A 25,985-nucleotide genomic window follows, 5' to 3' on the forward strand; every position below is an offset into this window, starting at 1 on the left:
AGTTAAGTTTATGGAAAGTGGGGATGAAGCCCATAATGGTACTTACTTTGAGTTGTTAAATCATCCATTAAACCTCCAGCAGGCAGATTACCTTTTTTCTGAGACAAAGTATAAAATAAAGCTCTGGCATAATCTTAAATTGGCAGATCTTTAAATGAAGAGGGCCTGCTGTGCCAGGTAACCACATACAGGTGCTTTATGAAAAAAAAGGACAAAAGAGAGTAATTTTAACTGCTGCTGTCAGGCTTTGGCACTGAGCATCTTCATCTCAGAGGGACCAATGTGGCATTTAAAAGGCTTCCACTTCATGATTACAATAAATTCTGTGTCTCAGTCCAAGAGAAATCTTAGAAATGTGAATTTGTCTAACAGCCTGGCAACTTTGACAATTTTTAAATTTGTATCATTCCTATGGATAGTTGCTGGAAAACTATTTAGTTCAGATAGGTTCTTTACTCTAAAAGAAAAAAAATCTCAAAAATCAATCTAGAAACCAACCTCAAGCCAAGTAAGCGGATCAAACTGCTGTTAATTCTGCTACTTTGCATATTAACTGAACGCCTGTTATTTTGTTCTTTAGCCTGGAGCATGCTTCAAGTAAATTCTCCACTTGCATGAGCTGAAGGATGTGTTACCCGCACCCCCAGGCTGGGGGCAGGACAGCAGATGCCTTGGAGCTCTTGCGGAAGGTCCCTGCTGCCCCCTGGTCGCATCTGAGCTCATAGCACCCGGCAGGGTCCTTGGCATGTGAAAGCAGGAGTTTTTATCAACACCATGATTTACTTTACTAGTTAAGAAGCCCTGGAAAAAATGCAAAATTATATTGCACACTTTGTCATCTTTAGCGTATTGCAGCTGCTTCTAACTTCACCTACACTCCCTCAGAACAGCCAAGTCTTAGTTTTCAACAAAAGCCACAGGATATTTGGTTAGTCACCACCCTTACTAAACAAAAGGAAAAGATACTGTTCAACTGCTAAAAAGTTACTTGCACTTTGCCTGAGCTCTGTACTTTTCCCTTAAAGCCATCCCTTCTTCTAGAGGAATTAACAGCAATTTCCAAAGATGCAACTTCCTCCAAAATGGAGAAGAGCATTTCAGATTTTTAAAGCCAGGTAAATGTTAAATCTGGAATGACAGCAAATTTCCTCTGGTCAAGCTCTTGGCTGCTACAGTGGGTGTTGGAGCAACCCTGAAATTCAGTTTTAGCTTCTATCTTACCCAGATTTTGAATTAACCACAGACGTAGCCCAATTTTTGCAATTACCTTTATTCTAGATATATCAAGACTTAAATCTTATTGAAAGCAGCTACATCCATTGATTGTACGTAATCTTCAAAAGCTGTTATTCTCTCTTCCAGCATATCTGTTCCAACTTTATCATCTTCAACAACACACTGGATCTGAAGCTTTTTGATACCATAGCCAACTGGTACTAGCTTGGCTGCAAAAAAAGAAAAGAAAAAAGAAAAAGACATTTAGTACTCCTTGATTGGTACAATCTCTTCAAAATGCAAATCTAAGATTGAACTGACATAAGCAGTCTGCGGGAATACATAAAAACCATAATTTGTTCCATATTATAGACTGCCCAATCAAAAACACAGCATTCACTACAAGGTGGTCAGAAAGGGTTTGTTTTTGTGGACCCCCTCAGTGATGTGGGTGCACGATAAAGTTAAAGCCCTTAAAATCTGTATTTGAATCTTAACCTGGCCACTGCACCAATACACCTCTTCGACTATTTCAAGATACTGAAGTACTGTATTTTTTAATACCCACATTTTCAGATCAGCAGTGACCACAAGGTCTTATTAATGCATTAAGGGACCGCACTATCTCCCCTCTGCCTGCTTCTCTACTTACAGGATCCCCAGACCAAGCCGTCTGCTTGAATGCTGCGAACACACTCCTCTAGCTTGGCCATGTCTGTCTCATCATCCCAAGGCTTCACATCAAGCAAGAGCGATGATTTTGCAACAACAGCTGGTTCTGGGGGAAGAAAATCACCATTAACAGCTGGGAAATTTTCAAAAACTTATCAATATACTTGCCAACTAGCTTTACAAAAACTTTTCCAAATTCATCAAGAACCTCCTCACACAGCTGTGACAGGCCTCTTGTAGCACCATACATTTCTAAGTATTTAAGCTATACACATCCTAACGTTCAAGATGCAGATATATGTTCTTGAGAAATAAGTCTCAGAAAAAAACACAGCTAAAGAAGCTAAGATTGTTTGTTACATAGTAAGTCCTGCTCAGAGGATCTGAGAAGGAGCTTCATGCTGTGTAACAGTTTCTTTTCCACAGAGGGAATACTGCAACTGTTACAGTTCTCAACAGTTCCAGACCAGTAGCTGTGGATGGACTTGCATATTGCAGGTTCTCCCCTAAAATGTCCAAAGAAAATCCTGGTGTTTTCTCCATTTATACACAAAGCTCAGCCTCTGGGTAAGTCAAGCAAGAGTGTGTTAAGCAGGACAAAAAAGGCCAAGCTCACAGATAATTCAAGTGAAGCTCATTACTTTGGTCTCGCTCCAGTCAAGTTTATCTACTACAGTTCATTAGTGTTTCTAGCCATCTTGTTCAAATACAAGAAAATTAACCTAAGCTTAAAAGTTCTTGGTAGACATACTTTTGGACTTCTTTGATTCATACTGGGCCAGACGTTCCTCCCTCAGTTTCTTTGCTTCTTCACTTTCCTGAAAGAGAATTCCAAAATCACAAAAAAGCACCAAAAGCCCACATCTTTCAACAGTTACCAAAGTGACTGGCTCAGGCAAAAACAAATCATCACAACTGTCAGCCGAAAGATGGTGATTTTTTGTTTTACTCATCATGTAACCAGTCAAAGTTAAAGTAGATAGTTCAGCCCACTGCAACACATTCATTTCTAAACCTGAGTTTTGACTTTCCAAGCTTCTCTGTTCTGTAAAAACAGCTGAATTTGAGAATTCTGAGCAGGATTTGGTCACAAATTTAAGTAGCTTAAACTAGTTAAGGCAAAAATCTTCACACCTGGGTATTTCTAAAAACCACAAAAATAATACAAAGCAGTCACAAGTACCTCCTCATCATCGGATCCAAAAAGATCAATGTCATCATCATCTTTGCTGTCTGTGGCTGCACCTGTTGTGTCCTCAACATCAGCAGGGCCATATTTCCCCAAAGCCTTCTTTACTCCTGGCAAGCTGAAAGGAAACAGCAGGTATTATGAACCTACCCAAATGCCAATTTGTCAATCAATCTACAAGTGCATTAATAGTAACAATGCTGTGTTTAAAAAAAAAAAAAATCACTAATTCTGGTACTTGAAAACAAAAACTCCCCAAATAAAATCTTCAGTGCTCCTGACAATACGCTAGTTGAGATTACAGCAAATCCCCTATTCAAACATTGTTCCTCTGAACTGACATGATCCTGCCCAACACTGCTGCTCCACCTAAGTATATAGAAAAAGCTTTCTACTGGAATAATTTATCTGCACTATATTATCAACTTCTTGTTATCAACTTCTTGTTCATGCTTCCCTAAAAATGTTTTCACTTGTTTAAAAACTGACACTGACACAAAACATGTTGTTGCATGGTAACTCTTTGGAAGTGTCAGTGAATGCTTCTCTCAGCTCTCAACAGCATGGGAAGGACCAGAACCCCCAGAATCAATCCTCTCATATAGTTCTGTGGTTTTAGCATTAACTCATTGTTCTGTTTTTCCTCTGAACTGCTGTTAGAAGAGCCATAAAAATCAACTTTAATTTTCAGAAACTAAAAGCAGTTTCCAGAAAGTGGACTCGGTGAAGCAAATTTAAGATCTCAGTCCCTTTTAGTATTAAGAGCTTCGTAAACGGACTGGTGACTGAGCCACCCAACTTTATGAGCTCCCTCCAAACAGGACTGAGGCACGCAGAGGAGGCAGTGTAGCGATACTGACACTACCTATGCTGTACCTTTTTAGAGAGGCCTGCAGTCTCCATGGATGTCAATACAGCACCTTTCATGAACACTAAAATCACTAAAAAAGAAAAAAAGATAACATTTGCTTTCATATTTCCTCTTCTTTATATGTTTCTGCATTGCAACTAATTGTTTAATTTTCCAGGACTAAAAGCCTGAATTAACTATTCTCCTTAGTTATCATCTATGTACTGTATAATTATCTTAAAGACTCCTATAGTACTTTCTAAACCATTTTGGTGTTGCCTTTATGCAGTTTACTGGCAAGTAACTTCCAGCTTTCACCATACTTATCTGTGTAAATGGTAGCAAGAAAACTCAAGCCTTTTTTATGAGCTTTAGCAGAAATGTCAGCAACTAGACAGGGACATAATCTGGTTGCCTAAATTCTATGTGAAAAGCGTGATGTGCCGACAGAAGTTGGCTCTGCTTCTAGAGCAGCTCCTGTTCCAATGGCAACACAAGATGCCACGTGGTGCCACTGAAAAACTCTCTTGTTCAAGTTAAAAAAAAAAAAAAAAAAAAAAAAAAAAAACCCAAGCAACCCTTCATAGTCAACACTTCTATTCCAAATTTGCAGTTCAACCATACCTTGCCTTTTGCTTTTCATACGACTTAATATGATTGTACCACCGAAGAGCATGACACAAGTCTGCAGGAGGTGGGGTGGCGATCGCTTCGAAGACTGCGATATCAGCCTGAGAAGGGACGTACCTGCGGAGAATAACCCGAAATTAACCCCAATTCCTCGGAGCACAGAGGAAGGCGAAACAGCGGCTACCGAGGAGCCAAACACTCCCTGTGAAGGGGCTCCCGGCCCGGTCCAGTCAGGCCTGCGGGCCTCACCGCGGCCTGGCCGGGCTCAGCTCGCCTTTCCCAAGGCCCAGCACTCCCCCAGCCGCTTCTCACCCCTCGATATAGCTTCTGTCAGCCAGGAAATCATTGAGGACCCGGAGGCCAGCGGCGGACTTAAGGTCCCCGAAGCCCATGACGACCCACTCACGAGGCCTCGCCGCCGCGCAAAGAGGCCCAGCACCCTCTGCGCCGTCTTTATATAGCACTGAATCCCTCCGCGGTTGCGCACGCACACTTATCCCTCCGCAAGAATGAGCCGTGAAGTAGTTCCCCACGGGTCGGCTGCTCTGGCATAGATAGGGTGTGCAGCGGACAGGACATCAGAGGTGCGGGGAAGGATCGGAGTACTAAACGTGAGGTTAGCGATAAAGCCCAAGGAGCCTGTCAGTATCACAAGGGTACGGGGACATTTCTTGCATTGTCCCCCCCCGCTCCGCAGTCACCAGCGGAAGTCGTCGGCATTGGACGACGAAAGAAGCGGAATAAGACGGAAATTGCCGATTGTGGCGGGTGTGACGGCGGCCGAGAGGGCGCTGCTAGCACGGCGGAAATTGCCGAGTGCCATCGTTCGCCGATAACCTGACGGAAATCCCCGAAGCGGTAAGTCCCGAAGATTGCCGAACGCGCACGTCAGAAAGCCGCTGCGGCTGCCCTTCCGGAGATTGCCGAAGGAGGCTCCGCGCAGCGGCGGAAAGCGGCGAGCCCGCCGCCACAGAGGCCGAGGCGGAGCGCAGCCCGGGCAGCGGCGGGGAAGGCCGAGGTGAGGCGGCGGGTAACGACGGGGGCGCATCCGCAGCGCGGGGATCTCCCGGTGCCCTTGACGGGCTGGGCGGCGGGCCGGGGGCTGCTCGGCGGCGCCTCCAAGGTGACCCCCCCGCCGGCCGTGCCCTCGGCCCCGGTGCCTCTGCGGGCGCTGGTAAACACGGCCCGGTTGTGGTGGAGCTGCCGCCCGGGCTCGGTGGGTTAGTGGGTCGTGCTGGGCTGAGCTGTGTGTCACCGTAACCTTCACTGTGTTGCCTGTAAGGTGACGTGTGTTTATATCAATTGTGGGTAGTTATAAAAAGAGAAGCATACCAAGTGGCTTCTTATTTCTCCGCACGCATGTCTTTTTGCAACTGGTATTGAGGAGAAGCTGCCGAATTAATGTATACTGTGATTAAGTTTTAAAAGACGTACCCGTCATTAACTAATTGACACGAGATAAATGCTTTCTGATCACCTGCAAAACGAGGGGTGTTTTTCAAGTTTTAGATCCTTCTGCATGACAAGAGGGAGACAGAAATTAAGTAATACATTGTTTAATAGCAGAGTGCTTAGTTTATATTTACCTAATAATTAATAGATGTATTGTAAGTAAGAAACAAAACAATTATAACTAATATCAGTTATTCCTTAGTACAGATGTATGTCAAAATTTAAAAAAATTGTAAAGCATATGTAATAATTATGTGAGTATAAGCAACGCAAGAGCATCCAGACTTTGGAGCACTTACGGAGGAAGATCCCCAGCGCTGATAGAATAAAGAATGCTGCTTAACAGTATAACTGACTCCGCTGTTAAGCTTATTTCTTTGTTTCAGTATAGAGGTTTTTATTCTGCCTGTTTAAAACCTGTCAACAAACTGATAACACCTCGGTGCTGTTTTCTCTCCCACCAAAGCACGATGCTGCGACTGCCCGCTGTCCGCAGGGCCTTAGCTGGGGTCACCCAGGCCTCCAGAGTCTGTGGTGAGTGTCTCTATTTTACACTTGTTTATATGATGATAAAATCCACGTATGTGTAATTGACGTATGAGTGCTGTGTTTGCAGCCCTGGAATTGTATATTACCCAGTTTATGGAACTGGAATTGTATCAGTGCTGTATAACTGTACGATAAGGAGCGTGGGGTCTGATGGTTTGCGTCTGGCGTAACTGAAAGTTTTTGTGTTCTTTTTCCGTGTCTCTCAGGACGTACAACTGCAACAGCAGCCAGCAACCAAATAGAGGTGTTTGTGGATGGCCATCCTGTGTTGGTGGACCCAGGAACCACAGTACTTCAGGTGTGGGGAGTAGCATATGGAATTTTTCTTGCACTCCCCATCTTGCTTCTTGGCAGCATGTTCTACATAGAAAAAAAACCCAAACCTTTGCATTGTTCCTTGCAGTTCTTTAGGGGTGTTTTCACTCTCTGTGATGCAGTTTCCCATGGCAGAAATCCTTTGGGGAGTTCAGTGTTTGAAAAAGAAGCATCTGCTGCATATTGCCTAAAAGTAGACGCACGTGACATGAATCCCAACTTTGATAAATTCTGGTTGGAATTATGTTAATTTTGTCTTTTATTAAAGTGGTGTCTCAGCTAAATGAGAGATTGTCTCCTTGATTATTAGTTTTTATGATTCAGAATGTGGATCCTTTGCTGCTTTTGTTCTTGATGTGGAAAGAAATGGAAGCTGGATCTCCCAGCCCATATTCAGCATTGTTGCTTTTCAAGCCAAAATTTCAAGTAGATCTTATTCCAGTCTTCTTTTTAAGAAGCCACTAAATGGAGACATGGTATAGTGAGTTAGAACATTAAAGTACATAGTGTTTAGCTCAAAATATATCCCTCATTCTTTGGATATAAGTTTTCAAATCATCTTTTTATGCACTTCAAAGAGTGCATGCGTTCTTTAAAAAGCTATTTGTATTGTTAGTGTCCTATCTAGTAGAGAAAATGTTTATATTCTTGGAGGAAAGAATGAAAGATCAGTTCTTGTTTCTTCCATCAGTTAAAAATTTTGGAAAAAATATATTTGGAATTGATAACTTGGCATATTTCTGCTGGAACACAATTTTTTAATTTATGGTCATTTCTTAAGATGAAAGGTTGAATGTGCTATATTCCTGAGCACTAGCACTGTGATTCTTTGCAAAGCTGAATACTGTTTTATGAGGTGGAACTGAAAGGTCTAACTAAAATTGAATTTTCCTTTGTTTCTGATTCTTCTTAGGCTTGTGAAAAGGCTGGAGTTCAGATACCTCGTTTTTGTTACCATGATCGTCTCTCTGTTGCTGGAAACTGTAGGATGTGCCTTGTGGAAATAGAGAAGGCTCCTAAGGTATTGTATGTGTTTCATAGGAATTGCAGTTTTCCACTGTGTTTAGGGCCCAGTTTAAATCGTGTAATTAATTGTTTGTGCTATCATTACCACACAAAGTGGTTTTTTCCCTTCTCCCCGCTGGACCACAGTGATTGCTTATGGATCAAAGTCACGTCTCAGTATCTTATGGATTATCTTGCTCCTGGACTGAGCGTTTGATAGCTTTGCTTTTTCAGTCGGGTATATTTTCATGTTTTGTAGTTCAGGCTTCAATCACACACTTTCAGCTGATATTACACAAACAGTAAACTTCAGATAATGTATGAATCCAGCTGTATGATTAGTGTCTGCAGGTTTGCTCTAGCTAAGAGAGGTTGTTGTTATTTCTTAGTTTATGCTTTAATGCATTATGTACCATTGATGTCTGTTGTAAAATAGTAGTTGACTCCCGGACTGAACGCTGTCTTCAGCAGTATTAAGAAATCTTTGCGGTTAGTTGAGACATTCATTTGGAGCTCAGTCTTGGATTTCACATTTAGATTCACGTATAAAACTCTCTAGCTCACCTCAACTCAAATTCCATAGTTTGCGCTTTGCGTCTCTGGAAACGGGTTATCCCTAAAGGTGGAAGTCATGATCATCTATCTCATAATGTGATTGAAAGTAGAAGGGATTCATTTTCTGAGCAGGAGTTTTTGTTAATTTTGGAGTAATCTTGTGAATAATTTTATTCCAAGACTCTATAATTTATATAGGCATCGACCAAATAAATGTCTCATAAAGGACGCATACTCTGAACTTCAGTTCTAGAGGTTTTGCAGATCTCTGCTGAATCTGTTTGATTTGCCTTTATGCCTGTTACAATTGACTTTCTTCTTGCTATAAATACTTGAATGGGAACCCAGAAGTGTAAAATTTTCAGCTTTGAAAATAAATAAATCATAACTAATATAACCTTTTTATGTAGCAGATTATTAAGAAACATGACCTCTAGTGACTTTATTGGTTAGATTTCCTTCTGTTTCTTTTTTTTCCTTGCAGATACCTTTTTATTTCTACAACATGTTAAATTAATAACAGATGCCTATGTAAGAATTTGGGGGGGAGGGAGAGATGGGGGTTTGTGCCCATGTTGAAAAGAATTTGTTGTGTTCATGCTTGCTTTATCTGATGAATGCAGCCAGTTGCTGCTTGTGCCATGCCGGTTATGAAGGGCTGGAACATACTGACAAACTCGGAGAAGTCCAGGAAAGCAAGGTACCTTTCTTTGAGCATCCCGTAGCTGATTAGTTGCACTATCTTTTAGGTGATGTGCAGTTAATATTAACTTTATTTTGTAAACACAACAGAGAGGGTGTGATGGAGTTCCTGCTGGCAAATCACCCGTTGGACTGCCCTATCTGCGATCAAGGTGGAGAATGTGACCTACAGGTACAACATCCAATTACACTGTGTAGACTTATGTATTAATACTCTTGTCTTAGGTGAAATTGTGCTTTCCAGCAGACTGGGAACATCTGTTTTCTGTTGTCTGTTCTAGGATCAATCGATGATGTTTGGCAGTGATAGGAGTAGATTTAGAGAGGGAAAACGTGCTGTGGAGGATAAGAACATTGGCCCATTAGTCAAAACAATCATGACGCGGTGTATACAGTGCACGCGATGTATCAGGTAATGTTCTTTATTTTTCACTGCAGAGAGTACTGAGCCCACGGTCCCATGGTGTTAGTGCCAGAGTGGATTTTAAAATGTGAAGTGATTTCCTCAGCCTCTGCTGCAAGATTTGTTTATTCTTGACAGCCTCTGATAGCTGTATTTATGCTCTTCTGTCGTGCTGAGATTCCATACCAGCTAACTTGAGCCAGATGGCAAAGAATACAATGTACTTGCCTGGCTCTAGAAATAACTTGTTAGTTAGGAGTAAGCTTGGACTTGGACTGTGAAATTCAATGAGCACTGAACGGCTGTTTTTTGTTTTAAATCTACCCAGTTTTTGTAGCCACATCTGAATGGAACCCTGCAGGTGTCCTGACTAATGTACCGAAACAACTGTTTTCTTCTTTGAGGTGTATAAACTAGTATTTTATCTTCAGAAAATGAGATAAGGGTTGAAAAATGTGCTGTGTTGCTGTTGGACATCCCAGATTTGTTTTTTTCATTCTTCTTGCATCTACCAGGTTTGCTAGCGAGGTTGCAGGGGTAGACGACTTGGGAACAACAGGAAGAGGAAATGACATGCAAGTTGGTACTTACGTTGAAAAAATGTTCATGTCTGAGTTATCAGGAAATATTATTGACATCTGCCCAGTTGGTGCTCTTACCTCCAAGCCATACGCCTTTACTGCACGCCCATGGGAGACAAGGTATGTATGTTAACTCATACTGAAGATGCAGCTTTCTCTGCTTCTGTCATACTCTTTATCTTAGAATTTGTTCATCTGTGATACTGTGGGTTTTGTCCGATTTTTATTCTCCGCATTTTTGTTGTAGACTTTCCAGAGGCTGTATCTAAACTAAATTCTGTTATTGACTCACAGCTCATTCAAGGAAAGGAAGAATGTTATTGTTTGTAGGCTATTCTTCCTTTATTTTTACTCTAAAATGTTTTGGACTTGTAGGTTGTACTGATTGCTCAGTAGAAGATTCAAATTTATTAACTCAGTAATTGCTGAGGATAGTATTTAAAATATCTTGTGAAACTAAGCTCTTGTGTATATATAAAGCTAAACCTATAGCCCTTTGTTGTTATTGTTGTTTTGTTGTTATGTAGTCTGCTGCTTGTATAATGAAAACTGCAAATTTGTTGTACTGAACAGGAAGGTAGAATCAATTGATGTTCTTGATGCACTTGGAAGCAACATTGTCGTGAGCACAAGGACTGGAGAAGTGATGAGAATTTTGCCAAGGCTGCATGAAGATATCAACGAGGAATGGATATCTGACAAAACAAGGTGTGTGCGAGGTTCTTAACACTATAATTTAAGTCCTTGTAAGCTGTTAGAAAACTCAGTCCTAGAAAACAGTACACACAATTATCTTTGCTCGTTAGTAATATTAGTAATGTTCACTCAGGTTTGCTTACGATGGTCTGAAGCGTCAGAGACTCACTCAGCCAATGATCAAAAATGAGAAAGGACTCTTTGTTTATGCCTCATGGGAGGATGTCTTAACTCGTGTTGCTGGTGTGGTAAGAACAATTTTTGATATATGCAGCGTAAAATTAGTTTCTAAAGCTGACATACTAAAATGATTAATATGAAAACAGTCATATAGTAAAGGGCTTTTTTTCTTTAAGGTCAGAAGGGAGCATTTGACTTTTAATCCATTGTATTTCCACTTAAATGTATTCTTTTGAATATTATTACCCTTTTTGTGGAGTAGACTATTTGAGGAACTTCATCTTATCATGATTTCATTTGGGGCGTTGGGAGAGAAATTACTTTTATTTAAATAGGAAACTAAACTGTTCCTTCAGGAATCTAGGAGAAGGCAACGGCAACTTTCCTGAATTAGTCTGATGTATCCGAACACTTATTTAAACTGGGCTATCGCCACTTTTGCCATCAAAGCCATTAATTCTGTATTATTTATATCTGAGCTGTGCCTGCCTCAGTGCTTTCTCTGTGTGGTGATTGATTCTGCTGCTCAAATGAAGTGCTGCATGACTGCTCTGTATTTTGATTAAAAATTTGATGTGGGACAAAGTAGAATTGAATCACTGTAATTGAACTTTCCTCAAGGATGTTTTTGCCCATGGTACAGCAGCAGGGTTTGTTATGAAAGCTATTGCTTCTCAGAGAATACCTGCTAGCTGAGTTTACTCCCTGAGCTTGTGTCACGGCAGTTTGTATTCTATCTGCACTGTAGCTTCATTAAAATAAGAGCATTTGCCGATCTTCCTCTCCACACCAAATGAGAATTGGCCACATCTGAACAATAACTCAAGTGCAAGAGAGCTGCAGAGAATACAGAGAACTGTTCTTTGCTTATCACGAGTTCTGAAGGAGCTGGAGTTGCTGTCTCGCAGGAGTCAGACACCGCTGGGCAGTTGGTGCTACTCCAGGTTGCTCTGCTGGCTTGGGCACATCCTCCTGTAACAAACATTCACCTGGGCCAAATGGGAGTTTATTTCAATGGTTTCTTCGGCTGATGTTTATGGTTTCTCCTTCCCCAGCTACAGGCTGTCAAAGGTAAGGAGGCAGCAGCAATTGTAGGAGGACTGGTGGATGCAGAAGCGCTGATAGCTCTGAAAGACTTGCTGAATAGAGTAGATTGCGATACGCTCTGCACCGAAGAGGTCTTCCCTACCGCTGGAGCTGGGTAAGAGTTCGGGCAAAGTTTGGCTGTAATAGTACGTTACTAAACTTTCCAGTCTACAAATCATCTCATGGTAAGATTCTGAAATGACCAAGGAGAACGATTGCTGATGCATTTAGCAGGTTTTGTTTGAATTTGATGTTAATTACTAGAGAGTAGTTATGGATTGTGAGTGGATACACAGTCTCTACTACAGCAAGGGTTGCACACTTTACTGTGTGTTGAGGCTACTGGAGTTTAACAGGAGGCTACTGAAAACCAGTTACACTCCGTTGTAAGCTGGATAATTGAGTTTGTTTCTATTTGTGTTGTGAAAACAGTGGTACAGTTATGACCTTGTAGACTGTGTAATAGCAGACAAGGCTGAAGATAAATAAATGTAGGAAATATCCACATTGTAATTCCTTTGATGTTTTGCTGTGTCTGATAATCACAAAAGAGCAAAGCTCTTTTAATTTGGGTTAGTAATTTGGATTGAGAAATCTCTTATTTCCCTTCCTCTTCCCAAGATGAAAGAATATTTTGAGCATCGAGAATCTTTACTGCATCTCCATTCCTTCTCTTTACTGAATTCTCATCCTTTTCTTAAATCTTTTTGTCACAGCACAGATTTACGCTCTAACTACCTGCTTAATACCAAGATTGCTGGAGTGGAAGAAGCAGATGTCCTGCTTCTGATTGGCACCAATCCGCGCTTTGAGGCCCCGCTTTTTAATGCCAGAATTCGGAAGAGGTTTGTATTCCTTGGTGGTGAATAAACACACAAATCCATCTGAATTTGATCCAGCACTCAGGTGGAGCCGCAGGCAGTTGGTTGAGAGCGTTCAGCCAGACGGACGTGCTGGATTTAGTTCACCCTTTAGTAAAGGGAATGGTGTTACATGTGTAGAAAGATGATGTCACTTCTCCCTGTAGTGCACAGCTGTGATTTGTTCATTCTCGCTCTGACATTTTGTGTAAGTTCATATACACAGACATTTGTTCCTTTGTTACGTTACACAGACGCCTCAAATTTTCTCTCTTGTAGAGGTTCTTAAAGCATATTCCTTAAACAATTATTTTCAGCATCCGTTTGCTGCTCTTCGTATTGTTGCTGGAACAAATCAGACTTGCCCATTTTAGAAGCAGCCAGTCAAGTTTATTATTTTCTTTGGCAAGTAATGTGTCTTTCTCAAACTTCTGAATGTAGCTAATTCAACTTTAACAAGATGTGACAAGTGAGGTTTATAACAGCCTTGTCCTTCCTAATGCTGGGATCTTCCAAAAGACATCAGTTAAACAACAGTGGTCTTAACTTTTTGGAGAGGAAAAAATGCAATGAAATTTTTGAACGATTTATGCATTTTTATAAGTATGTGGTATGAGAAGCTGCAGAAGTGCAAGGTTTCTAACCAGCTGTATTTTTCTCTGTTTATCTAAGTAGATCTCTAAAACCGTGAGCACTTGTCAAATTCAGAATGATTTTCTCCTACAAATGACTTGTAACTTAAATTCTGAAGTAACTAAGAGTTAAGTCAAGCTAAATAAACCTAAAAGTAGCTGTAGGTGAGGGTTTTTTGTTTGGTTTGGTTTTGCCTAACACTTGAAAAGATAAAGTTGTAGCACCTCATTTTGTGCAGGTTTTTTATCCACTGTACTTGAAAAAGTTTGAGGGGAGGAGGGAGTTGATATGAACTTCTCATGTATTGTATGTTGCTGCACTGGTCCCAGGACGTATGTAGAGAAAATGTCCTTCTAAAAAAAGCTCAAGCTCGCTTAACAGGTAGAATAATGCTAAATTGCATGTTACCAAAGCAATGAATGCCATTTAAATTCCTCTGAAAGAATTTGCATCCTGTTTCAAGTGATTGCTAAATTTATAAGTAGTGGCTTTTATTTAGTAAAACTCTGTATTTCTTTGATTTTTCTAAAACGTTTGCTGTCTTTTCAGCTGGCTTCACAATGACCTGCGAGTGGCCCTTGTGGGCTCTCCTGTGAATTTGACGTACACATACGATCATCTGGGAGAGTCCGCACAGATACTTGAGGACATCGCTTCTGGAAAACATGCGTTCTGCAGGGTACAGACAACTTAAGAGTGTGGCTGTTAAATATCCGGTGTATTGAATAAGAATCCGAATGCCTCCCAGATAGATTCCAAGTACTGGGTTGTATATGGGGTTATTTGATGAGGTAATGATTAGTGTGCACCTGTGTGAACTGTTAAATATATTCAGGTGTGTAAATCTCTGAAGTGCAGGAAACTCCTGATGTATTTCTTCATATAAAACAGGTTGTTTCAGGCACCGCTGTTTCCATATAAATGCCTGGTTATCAAGAGTATAGTTCTGTATTGACAGGGTAGTGTATAATTACAGCAGTTTCTCTTTGCTTTATCTCTAAATGAAGCAGTTACCATTTCAAAACTGGAGCTTTGCATGGAAGACTTATAGTAGAAAGTACAGGTTTTATTACATTATCTGCACCAAGAATTGTCTTCAGAGCCTTGGAGTGGATTGCTTGGTTCTTTATTTGCACAGGTCCTCAACCAGGCCAAAAAGCCCATGGTGGTGGTGGGTAGCGCGGCTCTCCAGCGCGGCGATGGAGCCGCCATCCACGCTGCAGTTTCCACAATTGCACTAAATGCCAGGACTAAGAGCGGTGTTGGTTCTGATTGGAAAGTCCTGAACATCCTCCACAGGTTTGCTTTAAAGCTTTTTTGGAAGCCACTTTCATTTAGGCTGGGCCTGCACAAGTTGCGCAAAACGTGTACAGATTTTGTGTACACACAAGCAGCTTATCAGGTTAGAACCTGGAGGGAATATAAAAAATAGAAGTACAAACTAGGAGAAACTTTCTAATAAAAATGAGTTTCTTGACCTGGCAAACTTTTCAGGCTCTCTGTGAGATTTTATTAATCTATTATATTTAAACGCAGAAATTAAAGTTTAAATTTAGAGGTATAGAATATGAAAGAGAGATGGGAGAGGGAGAATTCTGAAATAAAGTCGTGATGTGTTTGTTCCTACAGGGTTGCAAGCCAGGTCGCTGCTTTGGATTTGGGTTTCAAGCCAGGAGTGGATGCAATTAGGAAAAATCCTCCCAAAGTATTGTATCTCTTGGGAGCAGACTCGGGTTGTATAACACGTCGGGATTTGCCAAAGGATTGTTTTGTCATCTATCAAGGTAATTACTAGATGTAAATTAAGAAATGTTGTGAACGACTATCTGGAGAGAAATCCTAAACAGTGGCCTGTTCTTACAAATGTATCTGATCCTTTGATAAATTCTAGCGTTATTTTCTGCTAAGAAATAGAACTTCCAATATGTAACTGAGATGCTGGTTACCTATTTCTTAGCTAAAAGTGCAAAACTGTTGATGAGTAATAAGGGAATATAAAGCAGTGTGGTCTTCTGGAGCGTAGCTTCAAACCTGGCAGACAAAACGGTGTCGGTTCCCAGCTGGTCTGTCATATGAAAACATGGTTTTAATTCACTAAGCATCCTGGTTTCAGGAGCACCCCAAAGCTGAGTGACTATAGAGACTGAATTAGCATTTAAAACTGCTTGCAGTCTGTTCATTCTCTCCAAAGTACTAGAAAAGCACCTTAGAAACCCCTGTTTTCTGGGAACACAGGGACTCTGTAACGTGTTAGTGAAGCATTTATTTCTATTTGGACTGACTTGTGTCTTACGCGGTTGTGTCCTGTTTCTTCTTTCCGTGTACTTAGGCCATCACGGGGATGTGGGCGCTCCCATGGCTGACATTATTCTCCCCGGAGCAGCATATACAGAGAAGGCGGCCACGTATGTGAACACTGAGGGTCGGGCCCAGCAGACGAGAGTAGCAGTAACGCCGCCTGGGATGGCAAGGGAAGACTGGAAAATCATTAGAGCTGTCTCTGAGGTACTGTTGCTGTTATAAATTGCTTCTAATAAAAATAACACCGAGAGGTTAAGTTCCTCATACATGGAAAACTGCTGGAATGCATAATGGGTGAAGTCTTGTCTGCAAATTCTGCTGTTCTTCATGAAGTGCTTTAGAGGAAAAGGGTTAGAGGATGCAGTTTTTTGCTTTTTTGAAAGAAAACAACGTGAACTCTGAAGACGGGATCTGGTATCATTAGATAAGGTCAAAAACGTGCATTGGTAATTGTGTCAACTTGTATCTCATTTAGTGGTAAGCTAGGCAAAGTACAAGGGACATCTGTGTGGAAGGAGAACAGTACTACTTGTCTTTTTTCCTTTGTATAGCAAACAGGATAGCCTTGGTTTTTAACACGGGCAAGTCTTAACTGTAGGCATCAGAAGTCCAGCAGCATACTGTGGCTTTGCGTCAATTATAGCTGCCTGTGTTTTCAGGAGTGTAGGTTTTTCCTGATTTTTCCTTTAGGTATGTTAATGGATTGGTAATCTAAACCACGGTGTATTAAATCCCTAGACTTGATGGCATTTCTTTGTGTGAATCTCTTAGCTGGCTGGTATGACCTTGCCTTACGAGAACCTTGATCAAATACGGAAGCGTTTAGAAGAAGTATCTCCTAATCTGGTCCGATACGATGATGTGGAAGAGGCTAACTACTTCAGCCAGGCAAATGAGTTGTCAAAGGTAACCAGGCCCGGAGTATCTGGGCATGATTTAGTGCTGGTATATAGCTTGATGCTTTTTAAAGAAATGGGCCTTCTTCATATGTAGTATTACAAATATACTTGGACCTGCACTGAATGCAGAATTGACTAAACAGATGTTTTGGTAACAAGTTCCTATCATAAATCTGACTTTTTGTTTTTCCTTTCCTGTTGCAGTTAGTGAAGCAACAGCTTCTTGCTGATCCTCTTGTTCCACCTCAGCTCACAATAAAAGACTTTTATATGACAGGTATGTGTAGTAGGGCCTTTCCATTCTGCCATCAGCAACACATTTTACTTGGCTTTACAGTAAGATTCTTACAGGCATTTAAAGCTTTCCACTAAGATATGTAAGATTTGGGTCTTTTGAAGAAACAAAATTTTCCAGTAAAATGCCTTTGAATTTGCATAAAGCAGAGACTATTGAACTATATCTTCAACTAAGCATTTTTCTTTATCCAGTTTGTATGCAGTCCTGTGCTAAATCTCTGCGTCTGTGTATAATTTTGAAAATGAACAGTGAACTGACTGACAAGTGTTTATTTGGGTTGTTTTGTTGTTGTTTTTTTTTTCCAGATTCAATCAGTAGAGCATCCCAGACAATGGCCAAGTGTGTGAAAGCTGTTGTGGAAGGTGCTCACGCAGTAGAAGAGCCAGCCAGCTGCTAGAGCCTAATCACACTGCAGCCACCTCCATCCAACTATTTGTTGCAGTTAACCGCCGAGACTGATACCTTTTTTTTTTCCAAAACCCATTTGCTAGGCTGTTGTATTTTTCTTCATTCACATTTTCATATGTTGAAATAGTCCTATAACATTATAGGGCTGTGTCTGAGAGGACATGCAGCACTCAACATTCTATACCCAGAGGCGGAGTATATAATGACTGTACACAAATAAATTATAATACTAACCAACCATTACCTATGTAGTTCATACAGCTCATGTTTCTTGCATGAAAAGAGCTCGGTAAGCGACTCAGGAACAAGTCTACATGGCAAAAATACTAGATTGTAACCTTTGTCCAGCATATCCAGGTATCAAGCACTGGCAAGAGTGTGAACTTGTTATTTATGATGCAGTTTTGGAGCAACTTGTCCCTCTTTTGAGTCAAACAACGTGGTTTATGTCAGTGTTCAGACCCACCACTGCTCTAGCAGAAACATAAAGATCTAAGAATAGTTTCTCTGTGCACTGATCTTTTTATAGCAAAGTGGGGGAAGGGTTTGTGTGGGGGTTTTGTTGGGGTTTTTTTAAAGCTTTAGTATTACTTCAGAACAGTGACTTTCTATTATGTTGGTTAATGTAAGTTTGTATATAATGTAGCTTTAGATCAATCCTTCCAGGAATCATATAAATGGGAACAGTATCATAAAGCCCTCACTTTCTTTAAAAAAAAAAATCTAATTTTGCATGAGGAAATAATACTGAGTTGCATGAGAATGGTGCTCTTCTGGTGGTACAAAATAAAGACAACTATTTGCTTTATTCAAACTTAATACTATGCCTGTTAAGGAGACATCTGGAAATAGTGCAGTGTATTTTTAATGTGGCAGTTCACAGGATTTCATAGTGTGTATGTCCACGTGTGTCCAGGTACAGCACAAAAGCTTCCTGTTCTTGTGGAATGTTGGGAGGATGAGGGATTCATGGCAGGGACATAGCAAAAGAAGAATGTGTGTGAGAACCTATGCAAAAGCAAGGCAGTTGGTAGGTTTAAGAGCAAAGGGTGTAGGTGAATCCTGTATTCACTAAAACATCTGCTTCTCGGGTTCTTAGGATGAAAACCTTATTTTTTTTTTTCCTGAAAATCCACGTTGTACAAACACAGATGAATCGTTTCAGCTGTGGAACAAGTCAGTTATTACTTCTTCAACTTTTATAAAGGTTCAAAAGCTTTAGCAAAGGGGACTTTTTGCCATAAGTATTACAGCATTATTTAACTCTGGGAGCATTCTGAAAGCTCTGCATCCTTCAGTTAGTGTATATAGAAGATCCTTATTTCCATTCAAAAAGTGTCCAGTCCTTATCTTGAAAGACAAAAGGACAACTCCACATGCTGTCTGTCCTGCTTTTACCCTCTTCCCCAAATCACTAGAACTTTTCAGCCAAACTTGATAACAGCAACAAAGCTCTATAAATGTGACTGTTGGAAACTAGACGGTAAAGAGCAATCTATGTTAGCATTCTTACTGAGTTTATGGTGTAGCCCTTCCCCTATCTCTTCTGTTTGTTCTGGTGGCTGGACAGTCAGTGCTCAAGTGCACTTTTGCCCACATAGCAATAAAAGGGGAGTCGTGGCCTGCGAAAGAAAGGAGGTGATGTAGCCTGGGCAAAGCATCAGAACAGAAATTACAGAAACAGGGCTATTCACACAATTTATTTCTGTTTATTTAAAAAAAAAGTTAACAGTGCTGCTACTTGCTGATTCTGAAGCTGCGACCTCAGATTAAAGCAGAACATGATGGGAAGAAGGCAGTGAAGAGCTGGGATGATGGGAGATGGACGCGCTCCAAGTATTGTTCTTGACTGTGAAGTACAAGGCAGGTGATACATGGCCTGAGCAGTCAGTTCTGCTGCTGCAGGAGCCTCCAAATGCAATGTTGGTGGCTGCAGGGAGCTGGGCAGGGGATTATTCCACTTTAAAGTGGCGAAGACCAGAGCAGAGGGCGATTTAATTCCCCAGATGCAGCCCTACTACCACCTGGTGGCCAACTGGCAGAATTTTTCACTGGTTGCATCACCAGTTATGGTCCAGTGGCCTTCATCTCACTTCTTATTTACACTGCTGCCTGCACAAACAGCATGAGAAAGACCAGGTATGTGTCTGGGAGAGAGATGGATGGGTTTAGTTATTACGTATCCTCACAATGCAGCACTGCGTGAACATAACTCTTACATGTGAGCGTTCAACCCCAACGTGGCTTAGATCAAACCTTGCCTTTATGTAGTCTTGTCCTCTGCAGAATGCTGTGGCGAGTGGAGAAGGAAAGGGGTGAGTTAATTCAAGGTAAAACCCTACTAACCACTTACATTTTCAAGCCAGATTAACACCAGCAGTCAGAATAAGGAGAAATAAACTTCAGCAAAATACCACAGGCAGATTTAAGCATCTCAGTCTAAAGCTGTGATTTTAAAACAAACAAAAAACCATTTTTTTTTTTTAATAAAACCCCTGTTCAACAGCCACCTTTCTGGAAGCACCAGCATCCCGTGGGTACATCCCTGCTGTTCCAAGGGAGACTGCTTTAAACCCTGGCCAATTCAGAGAGCTGCTTCAGTAAAAAGAAACCAGACAGTGTGGTCCCAACTGGAAGTGAAGTCAAACTGAGGTATGTTCTCAGCAGGATTTGAAACAGCCACCAGAACTAGGGCATTCCTAAAAATAGCTGTAGCTGTCTTTTTTTAATGTCTTTTGAAGCATGACCCAAGGCAGAAAAGGAAGTGGCTGTAGCATTTCCCCAGGAAGTAAAATATTTGGGATGGATCCTTCTCTGAGGCTGACAGATCCTTGCAAGACAGTGGCTACTATCTGCTTGGGGATGCGCTGTATATTGCTGTTGAAGCTGATAGAAAAGAAGCTCAGATTCATAGAGCCAAAGAAAAAGCAGAGCAGCAGCCTGGTATCAGTCTAATTCCAAGCAGAAAAGGGAATAAAACCTCATCTCCATTCCTGTCCTCACACACCTGCTCCTCAAAAAATACTCTAAGCCAAAACATCCTCTCCCCAAACAAGACACTCTCTTCATAATGATTTTTTGTGTTGTTCTTCGAATAAGCAGTTAGTTAAAATAACCTTCAGTGATGATGACTTGATTGTCACTACCATCATGGGGAAAAAAGTAGCAATAACTCAGCAGGGAATGGTGGAAAGCAACTAAAAGTTAAGGACCACACCGACAAGTGAAGTAAGCTTTTAATCGTGTTTTATGGGATAAGTTCTCCCAGAGTTAACTGAGAGGTTGCATTGCTCAAGAAGCAGTTTTTAAATTACTATTAAAAAAAATTAAATAACCTGTTATTCACCTATTAATAGATATTAACAGATAATTATTATTACTCCTAAAATGTCAAATGGGCACAGGGAATGAAACACTGAAGTTTGCAGAGAATCACAAGGAAAACTGTTCAGAAACAAACACTGAATCCTTCACTGTGTGTAGGGGTTTATACAAGTCACGGTCTTCTCCATCACGTAAGGTTTTACCCAAAAGACATTTTACAGTAATAAATATTGGCTGAATATGATGTCAGTGACATGTCCCAAAGTACCTGAGTATCCCATACTGAGACTGAGAGGCCTCTTTGCGTAGTAAGACTTAACAGCTGGTAGAGACATCTCTTCACTCTGATGCTAATACTGAATTTTGAATATACTTATATAATATTTCCAATCAATAATTTTATTTCTTGTCACCTTCTGGACACCTCTGTCTACATTTGCAATGGATCAGAGATTAGAACCATGCATCCAAAGGAAATGTACTACGAGCAAAAAGCTTTGTGTATAACAAATAACTTTCAAAATCCACAGGAATCTCAGGACCCTGGGCACAAATTAAGCCTCATGCTTTGGTGTTAGCTCGACTCCAACTATTTTTGAAAGATCCTGTCCTGCATGCTTTTCATTTCTGAATTATCCATCGCAGGATATTCCACACCTTGAGCATCTTACACTGGCTGCTCGCAAAAGACTGAGCTCACTGATTTGGTCCAGAGTGGCAATTCTCATCTTTCCAATTTGTAGTGATGAGCAAAACCCACTCAAACCTGAATGTAGAATGAAGTAGCAATAGACAGAAGCAAATAATAAAAATACAACAGTATACTTTGAATTAACTGTGGGTTTCCCAGTAAAAGGGGAAGCTAAATAGCTAAAGAAATCTTAACAGATGCCCGTCATGTACGCTGGACAACCGTCCCACAATTAATAGTCTTATTATTTCCTTTTTGCTGAGCTTTAGGAAGACAATACAATTTATTTAAAGGAGATTAAAATACACATTGATAATGAAGAACAGATTAGTTAAGTCTTAGTTAATTACTATTTTCAGTACAGTTTGCTATCAATTAATTATATTATCATGCGATAGCGAGCATAAGTCTATTCCCAATTGGTTAAATACTTCTGCAACTACACTACTGAAATCCACAGCAAAATTCCTGTTGCTCCAGAAAGGTTTAACGAAGCCCCTAACGTTCAGTAAAACGAGGCAAATCATCTCTACTTTGTATTGCTCCGCTCGCATTGATGACTTTAAATGAAGTAAAGCAAAGTTACTATGTTCTACATATGGTTTGTCCTCTACTTTTAGCTGTGTGCACTAAAACATGGGTTCGATGGAGTTTGGCAGGTGAATTTATGCCATAACTTGGGTGTATTTAATAAAGAAAAGTCCCCTGATGGTAGACAATGCTTTCAGTATTGGGACTCTGATGTTTGGAAAAGTGGCAAAAAGCACGTTGGTTATCAAACACATACTACTGCAGCGGACAGGGGAGCTGAAGTTCAGACAACCACTGCAATAAAATTTCCATGTTAAAGAATTGTTGAAAAATAAGAATAAGTATTTTTCAATAATACTGTTAGGCTGGGCTTTAATGGTTAGCTTGACCCCAGAACTTACCACAATTAAATGAACCAATACCACGTAAAGCTGCTGCTCAAGGCACTGCTTAGAAGAATACGTCTAATCATAATTTTGGTTATTATTTAATGTCACTGCATCTGTCTCACTGCTCTGCTCTATCAAAATTATGCATTTCCCAACTTAAAGAGTCTTGTCCATAAAGATTAAAAATAAAATCTTTTTAATCTTCTTTTAATTTCGCATTACTATAGTTCTCAGACTTCGCTCCTTTAGGGTGTTACTGTGTAACGTTCTGTTGTCAGCAAAACAAATAATATTTCCAATTTTCAGTAAGTTACTAAAAAGAGAATCCTTTTAATGCTCTCAGGTAAATAAACAAAGTTTTGTTAAGTAAATTTCTCCATCCATAACATACAGATTTTACTTTCTCTGTTGAATTATTACACAACAGTCCACATAACTAAGATCTAGTTATTTTTCCCTCTTTGTCCTCTCTTTCTTTTTTCTGGTAAAAGAAACTAAAAAATATCCCATTTCAGCTTTTGTGTTCCAATCTAGACTCAAAATCTTCCCTCAGCGTTAAACTTCTGGCTTCGCAATTAACACACATCAAACAAATCACAGGATGTCACCAAAATGTGTAATACTACTATGGTGCGTGTTTAAATTTAGGCATGCAAGTAATCCCATTAAAGTCGGTATCTGCAAAGCCAAGCACATAAGCCAAAGAAAGGGTTTAATATTGTTCCTGTGTTCAGGTTCTCAAGTGCTTTCAGAGCCATTTTGTTAACATGTTGGATCATCTGCATCCCATTTAAAAAACTAAGATACCCCTTAGTGTGCTGGACAGATGTTCAAGAACACCAGAGAAACGCTCTGCTGTTCATGGGACGCCTCTCTTCCTAAAGCACTAAAAATGCCTGCATAATGCAGTCAAAAGAACTAAATTGAATTATAGTTGAATTATACTGAGCTACTGAATTACAGGTAAAAGTAGCAATGCTCTCATTTAATACAAGACCGGATACATGAAATCACTTAGCGCAGAAACTTGAGTTTGCAACCCTAGCAAAGCCCTATGGACTTGGTAACGAGTTCTACACAAGTACTGAGTAATTCCTCAGACACTTCTGACCCAAGAACTTGCAAACCCAAGGTCTGAGAATTTGGTCCTTTATTTATTTAGAATAAAGGAGATGGAAATATTAGTTTACGCTGCATCTGTTCAATTTCTGAATCCACTGATTTCAACAAATTAAATAATTTCAAAAGGGTTTTTTAAAATCATCCTACATATGACCAACATTTGTAATCCTTGTCATTCCGGTAATTAATTTTAGCTATCGAATATAAGAGTATTCTTTATATAAAAATCTTACAAAAAGAATTATTATACTTCATGCTCCAAAGCCCACAATGACTGGAGAGGTTATGAAGTACCCTAATTATCGCATTACTTCTAAACAAAATACAAAATCTTTTCAAATAGGATATAGGAGGAACATATTTTATTTTTTCTTGTTTTTCTAATATCAGAGCAGAATAACGCATTTAATGGATTAATAACAAGAAAACACCTCCCATGAAATAACTCCACAGAATACAACACTCTGGATTATTAAAATGTACGATGTAGACTAATAATAATTAAAAAAAATCCTGCTGAACGAAAACCATGCAGTTTGACACAAAGACCAGCTGACTTTTAACTATACTTTCATTCAAACTAATTTACGTAAAGGAAACCCCCATTATAAACACAGTCTATGCTCACTAGACTAGGTAGGCAAGCTCAGAAAGTGTGTTTTGAAAAGGGAATGTATCTAAATTCAGGATTTATTTTATTAAAGTTACAGCAACTGAGCTAAACCAACACATTTCAGATTTGATAGAGGAAGGGGAGAGGCTGATAACACCCTCAGTAATTCAACACCTGCATTCATCTGACTGCACTTCAAGTAGTCTATACCACCTGAGTAATTTTTACAACAGAAAAAACTTAAATACTTATTCTTTAATGCATAGCTCATTAGTTTCCTAATAATTTCCTCTTCCTTCAGGACAAATAAAAAGGCCTCTCTGCAGTTCATCTCTCATCCTGCTGCAAGAAACATTATCACAGCTCTGCTGAATACAGCGATCAGTGTCTTCACCTATAGATACACCGTAGCACATCACGTTGTTTTGACAGCACTTCATATGTATTTTTACAGTCTATTAAAAGCATTCGCAACAAAGAAAAACACAATGACTATTTTATATTACGAGATACAGTATTATAAATTAATAGCATTTCTTAACTCTGTAAAGAAGCTAGGAATAACAGTATTCATAAATATAACGAATCACAACAGTAACTTAAAAATAACCAAAACAGATTTTAGAAGGCTGCAAAGTGCTTTGAAAACATTAAAACCAAAACTCCAAATTTCTTGCCATAAGCTTTACTTTTTCACACCCCATCCCGAGGGGCAGACAAGGCTAAATTTATGACAGATTAGCAGAATTTCTCAGATATATATCACGGGTTCCACGCATATGCATTAAATCCCCCATAGCTTCTCTATATGACATACTATAGGAAAAAAAAAATAAAAATAAAAATAAATATATATATATATATATATATATAGTTGTTTTTTTCCTACCTGTACATCCAGTTTTATTTCCAAAGCCTTGAGAGGGAGAAAGACGTGATGGTGCAGTCGCAGCAAACTATCCCACATCAACCTCAGCTGTTCGACGGCGAGTACAAGTACCAAAAAAAGTTACGCTAACTTTCACAATTACGCGTTAATTTTTAGAGCTATCACACAGCAATGTAAAAGTTACCAACTTTAAAACTGCATGAAAAAAGCCGATTTTAATTTTTTTAAATAAAAACAAAGCTACTAAAAAAAAAATATATATTTTTTTAACGTACCTCCTTTATTTTTTTTTTCCCCCAGAAAGCTGGTCTTAACAGGTTATAAAGAAAATTAGCTCTCCAGCCACACGCCTTTGCATTTCATTTTATTTAAAATAAAAATCGCATAAATTATTTAAAAAAAAAAAAAAAAAATTGGTTTTGGCCATTTGGCTCCCTCCTCCAAATTGACACTTTATAAAAACCTTCTGTACTTTTTTCCCCCTCCCTCTCTCCCTCTCTCCTACCTCCAAGATGGTAGGAAAGTTGTTGTTTTGGAGGGCAGAGGAGCCGCTCTCTGATGTTATGTACTCTCAGTGCCTGTAGTGGTGCTGTAGGAGGCTGCTGGCTCTCTTCTTGAGCAGCCCCAGCAGCCCTGCCTTCTTTGCTGGAGAATATATTCAGGGATTCCCCTTAATAATCACCTACCCTCTGAGCACTTTGTAGTTTTAAAATAATAAAGAGCCCCCAAAGCTTCTTTCCCCACAAAAAGCAGGATCTTCTCAGAGCCAGGGGGGCAGCAGCTTCTCAGCACAGAGCCCGAGCCCATTCCCAGTCCCTCTGCTGGGGAGGAAACTCTGATCTGTCAGCCCAACAGAGGGAAAGGGGGGAGAGGAGAGAGAGGAGAAAAAAAAAGCAGCTGGAAAGGTAAGCCAGGCCCGGCCTGCATCCCCGGGCTCGCGTAGCGCG

The 25,985-nt window shown here is 40.1% G+C and overlaps 3 protein-coding genes, 1 long non-coding RNA gene and 2 other non-coding genes across 11 annotated transcripts in view; 2 read left to right on the plus strand and 4 right to left on the minus strand.

Moving 5' to 3' along the window:
• Positions 1-1,254: 1,254 nt before the first annotated feature.
• On the minus strand, positions 1,255-5,076 carry EEF1B2 (eukaryotic translation elongation factor 1 beta 2). Its single transcript, XM_005504010.4, has 6 exons — positions 4,869-5,076; positions 4,551-4,673; positions 3,071-3,194; positions 2,639-2,705; positions 1,868-1,993; positions 1,255-1,445 (listed from the first exon to the last, which is right to left on the minus strand). The coding sequence occupies exons 1-6, from the start codon at positions 4,946-4,948 to the stop codon at positions 1,291-1,293; spliced, it is 675 nt and encodes a 224-aa protein (XP_005504067.1). The 5' UTR covers positions 4,949-5,076; the 3' UTR covers positions 1,255-1,290.
• Positions 2,235-2,368, minus strand: LOC135580024 (small nucleolar RNA SNORA41). Its single transcript, XR_010474038.1, has one exon. It is a non-coding gene; the product is annotated as a small nucleolar RNA SNORA41 (small nucleolar RNA).
• Positions 2,774-2,851, minus strand: LOC135580023 (small nucleolar RNA SNORD51). Its single transcript, XR_010474037.1, has one exon. It is a non-coding gene; the product is annotated as a small nucleolar RNA SNORD51 (small nucleolar RNA).
• Positions 5,077-5,205: 129 nt separating the features above from the next.
• On the plus strand, positions 5,206-17,722 carry NDUFS1 (NADH:ubiquinone oxidoreductase core subunit S1). Of its 2 annotated transcripts, none has more exons than XM_005504011.3 (19): positions 5,206-5,414; positions 6,475-6,542; positions 6,764-6,855; positions 7,786-7,893; positions 9,056-9,132; positions 9,225-9,306; positions 9,416-9,546; positions 10,053-10,238; positions 10,692-10,826; positions 10,948-11,062; positions 12,050-12,195; positions 12,797-12,925; positions 14,123-14,252; positions 14,712-14,872; positions 15,203-15,357; positions 15,903-16,078; positions 16,646-16,780; positions 16,978-17,050; positions 17,377-17,722. In XM_005504011.3, the coding sequence occupies exons 2-19, from the start codon at positions 6,479-6,481 to the stop codon at positions 17,466-17,468; spliced, it is 2,187 nt and encodes a 728-aa protein (XP_005504068.2). In that variant the 5' UTR covers positions 5,206-5,414; positions 6,475-6,478; the 3' UTR covers positions 17,469-17,722. The 2 variants fall into 2 exon arrangements, with proteins under 2 accessions (XP_005504068.2, XP_064925500.1); XM_065069428.1 differs by lacking the exon at positions 5,206-5,414 and adding an exon at positions 5,423-5,574.
• Positions 17,723-19,166: 1,444 nt separating this feature from the next.
• Positions 19,167-25,780, minus strand: LOC135579899 (uncharacterized). Its single transcript, XR_010473818.1, has 3 exons — positions 25,544-25,780; positions 25,039-25,125; positions 19,167-19,769 (listed from the first exon to the last, which is right to left on the minus strand). It is a non-coding gene; the product is annotated as an uncharacterized LOC135579899 (long non-coding RNA).
• The window catches only part of INO80D (INO80 complex subunit D), a 42,380-nt gene continuing 42,164 nt past the window's right edge, over positions 25,770-25,985 (plus strand). For 4 of the 5 annotated variants that reach the window (XM_021289732.2, XM_005504013.3, XM_021289734.2 and 1 more), the window contains exon 1: positions 25,770-25,943. The gene's annotated coding sequence lies outside the window, so the exon portion shown is untranslated. The remainder of the gene's footprint in view (positions 25,944-25,985) is intronic. The other variant, XM_065069427.1, reaches the window with a different exon arrangement.

Source organism: Columba livia, chromosome 7 (assembly GCF_036013475.1).
Source record: "Columba livia isolate bColLiv1 breed racing homer chromosome 7, bColLiv1.pat.W.v2, whole genome shotgun sequence".
NCBI classification, from domain to species: domain Eukaryota; kingdom Metazoa; phylum Chordata; class Aves; order Columbiformes; family Columbidae; genus Columba; species Columba livia.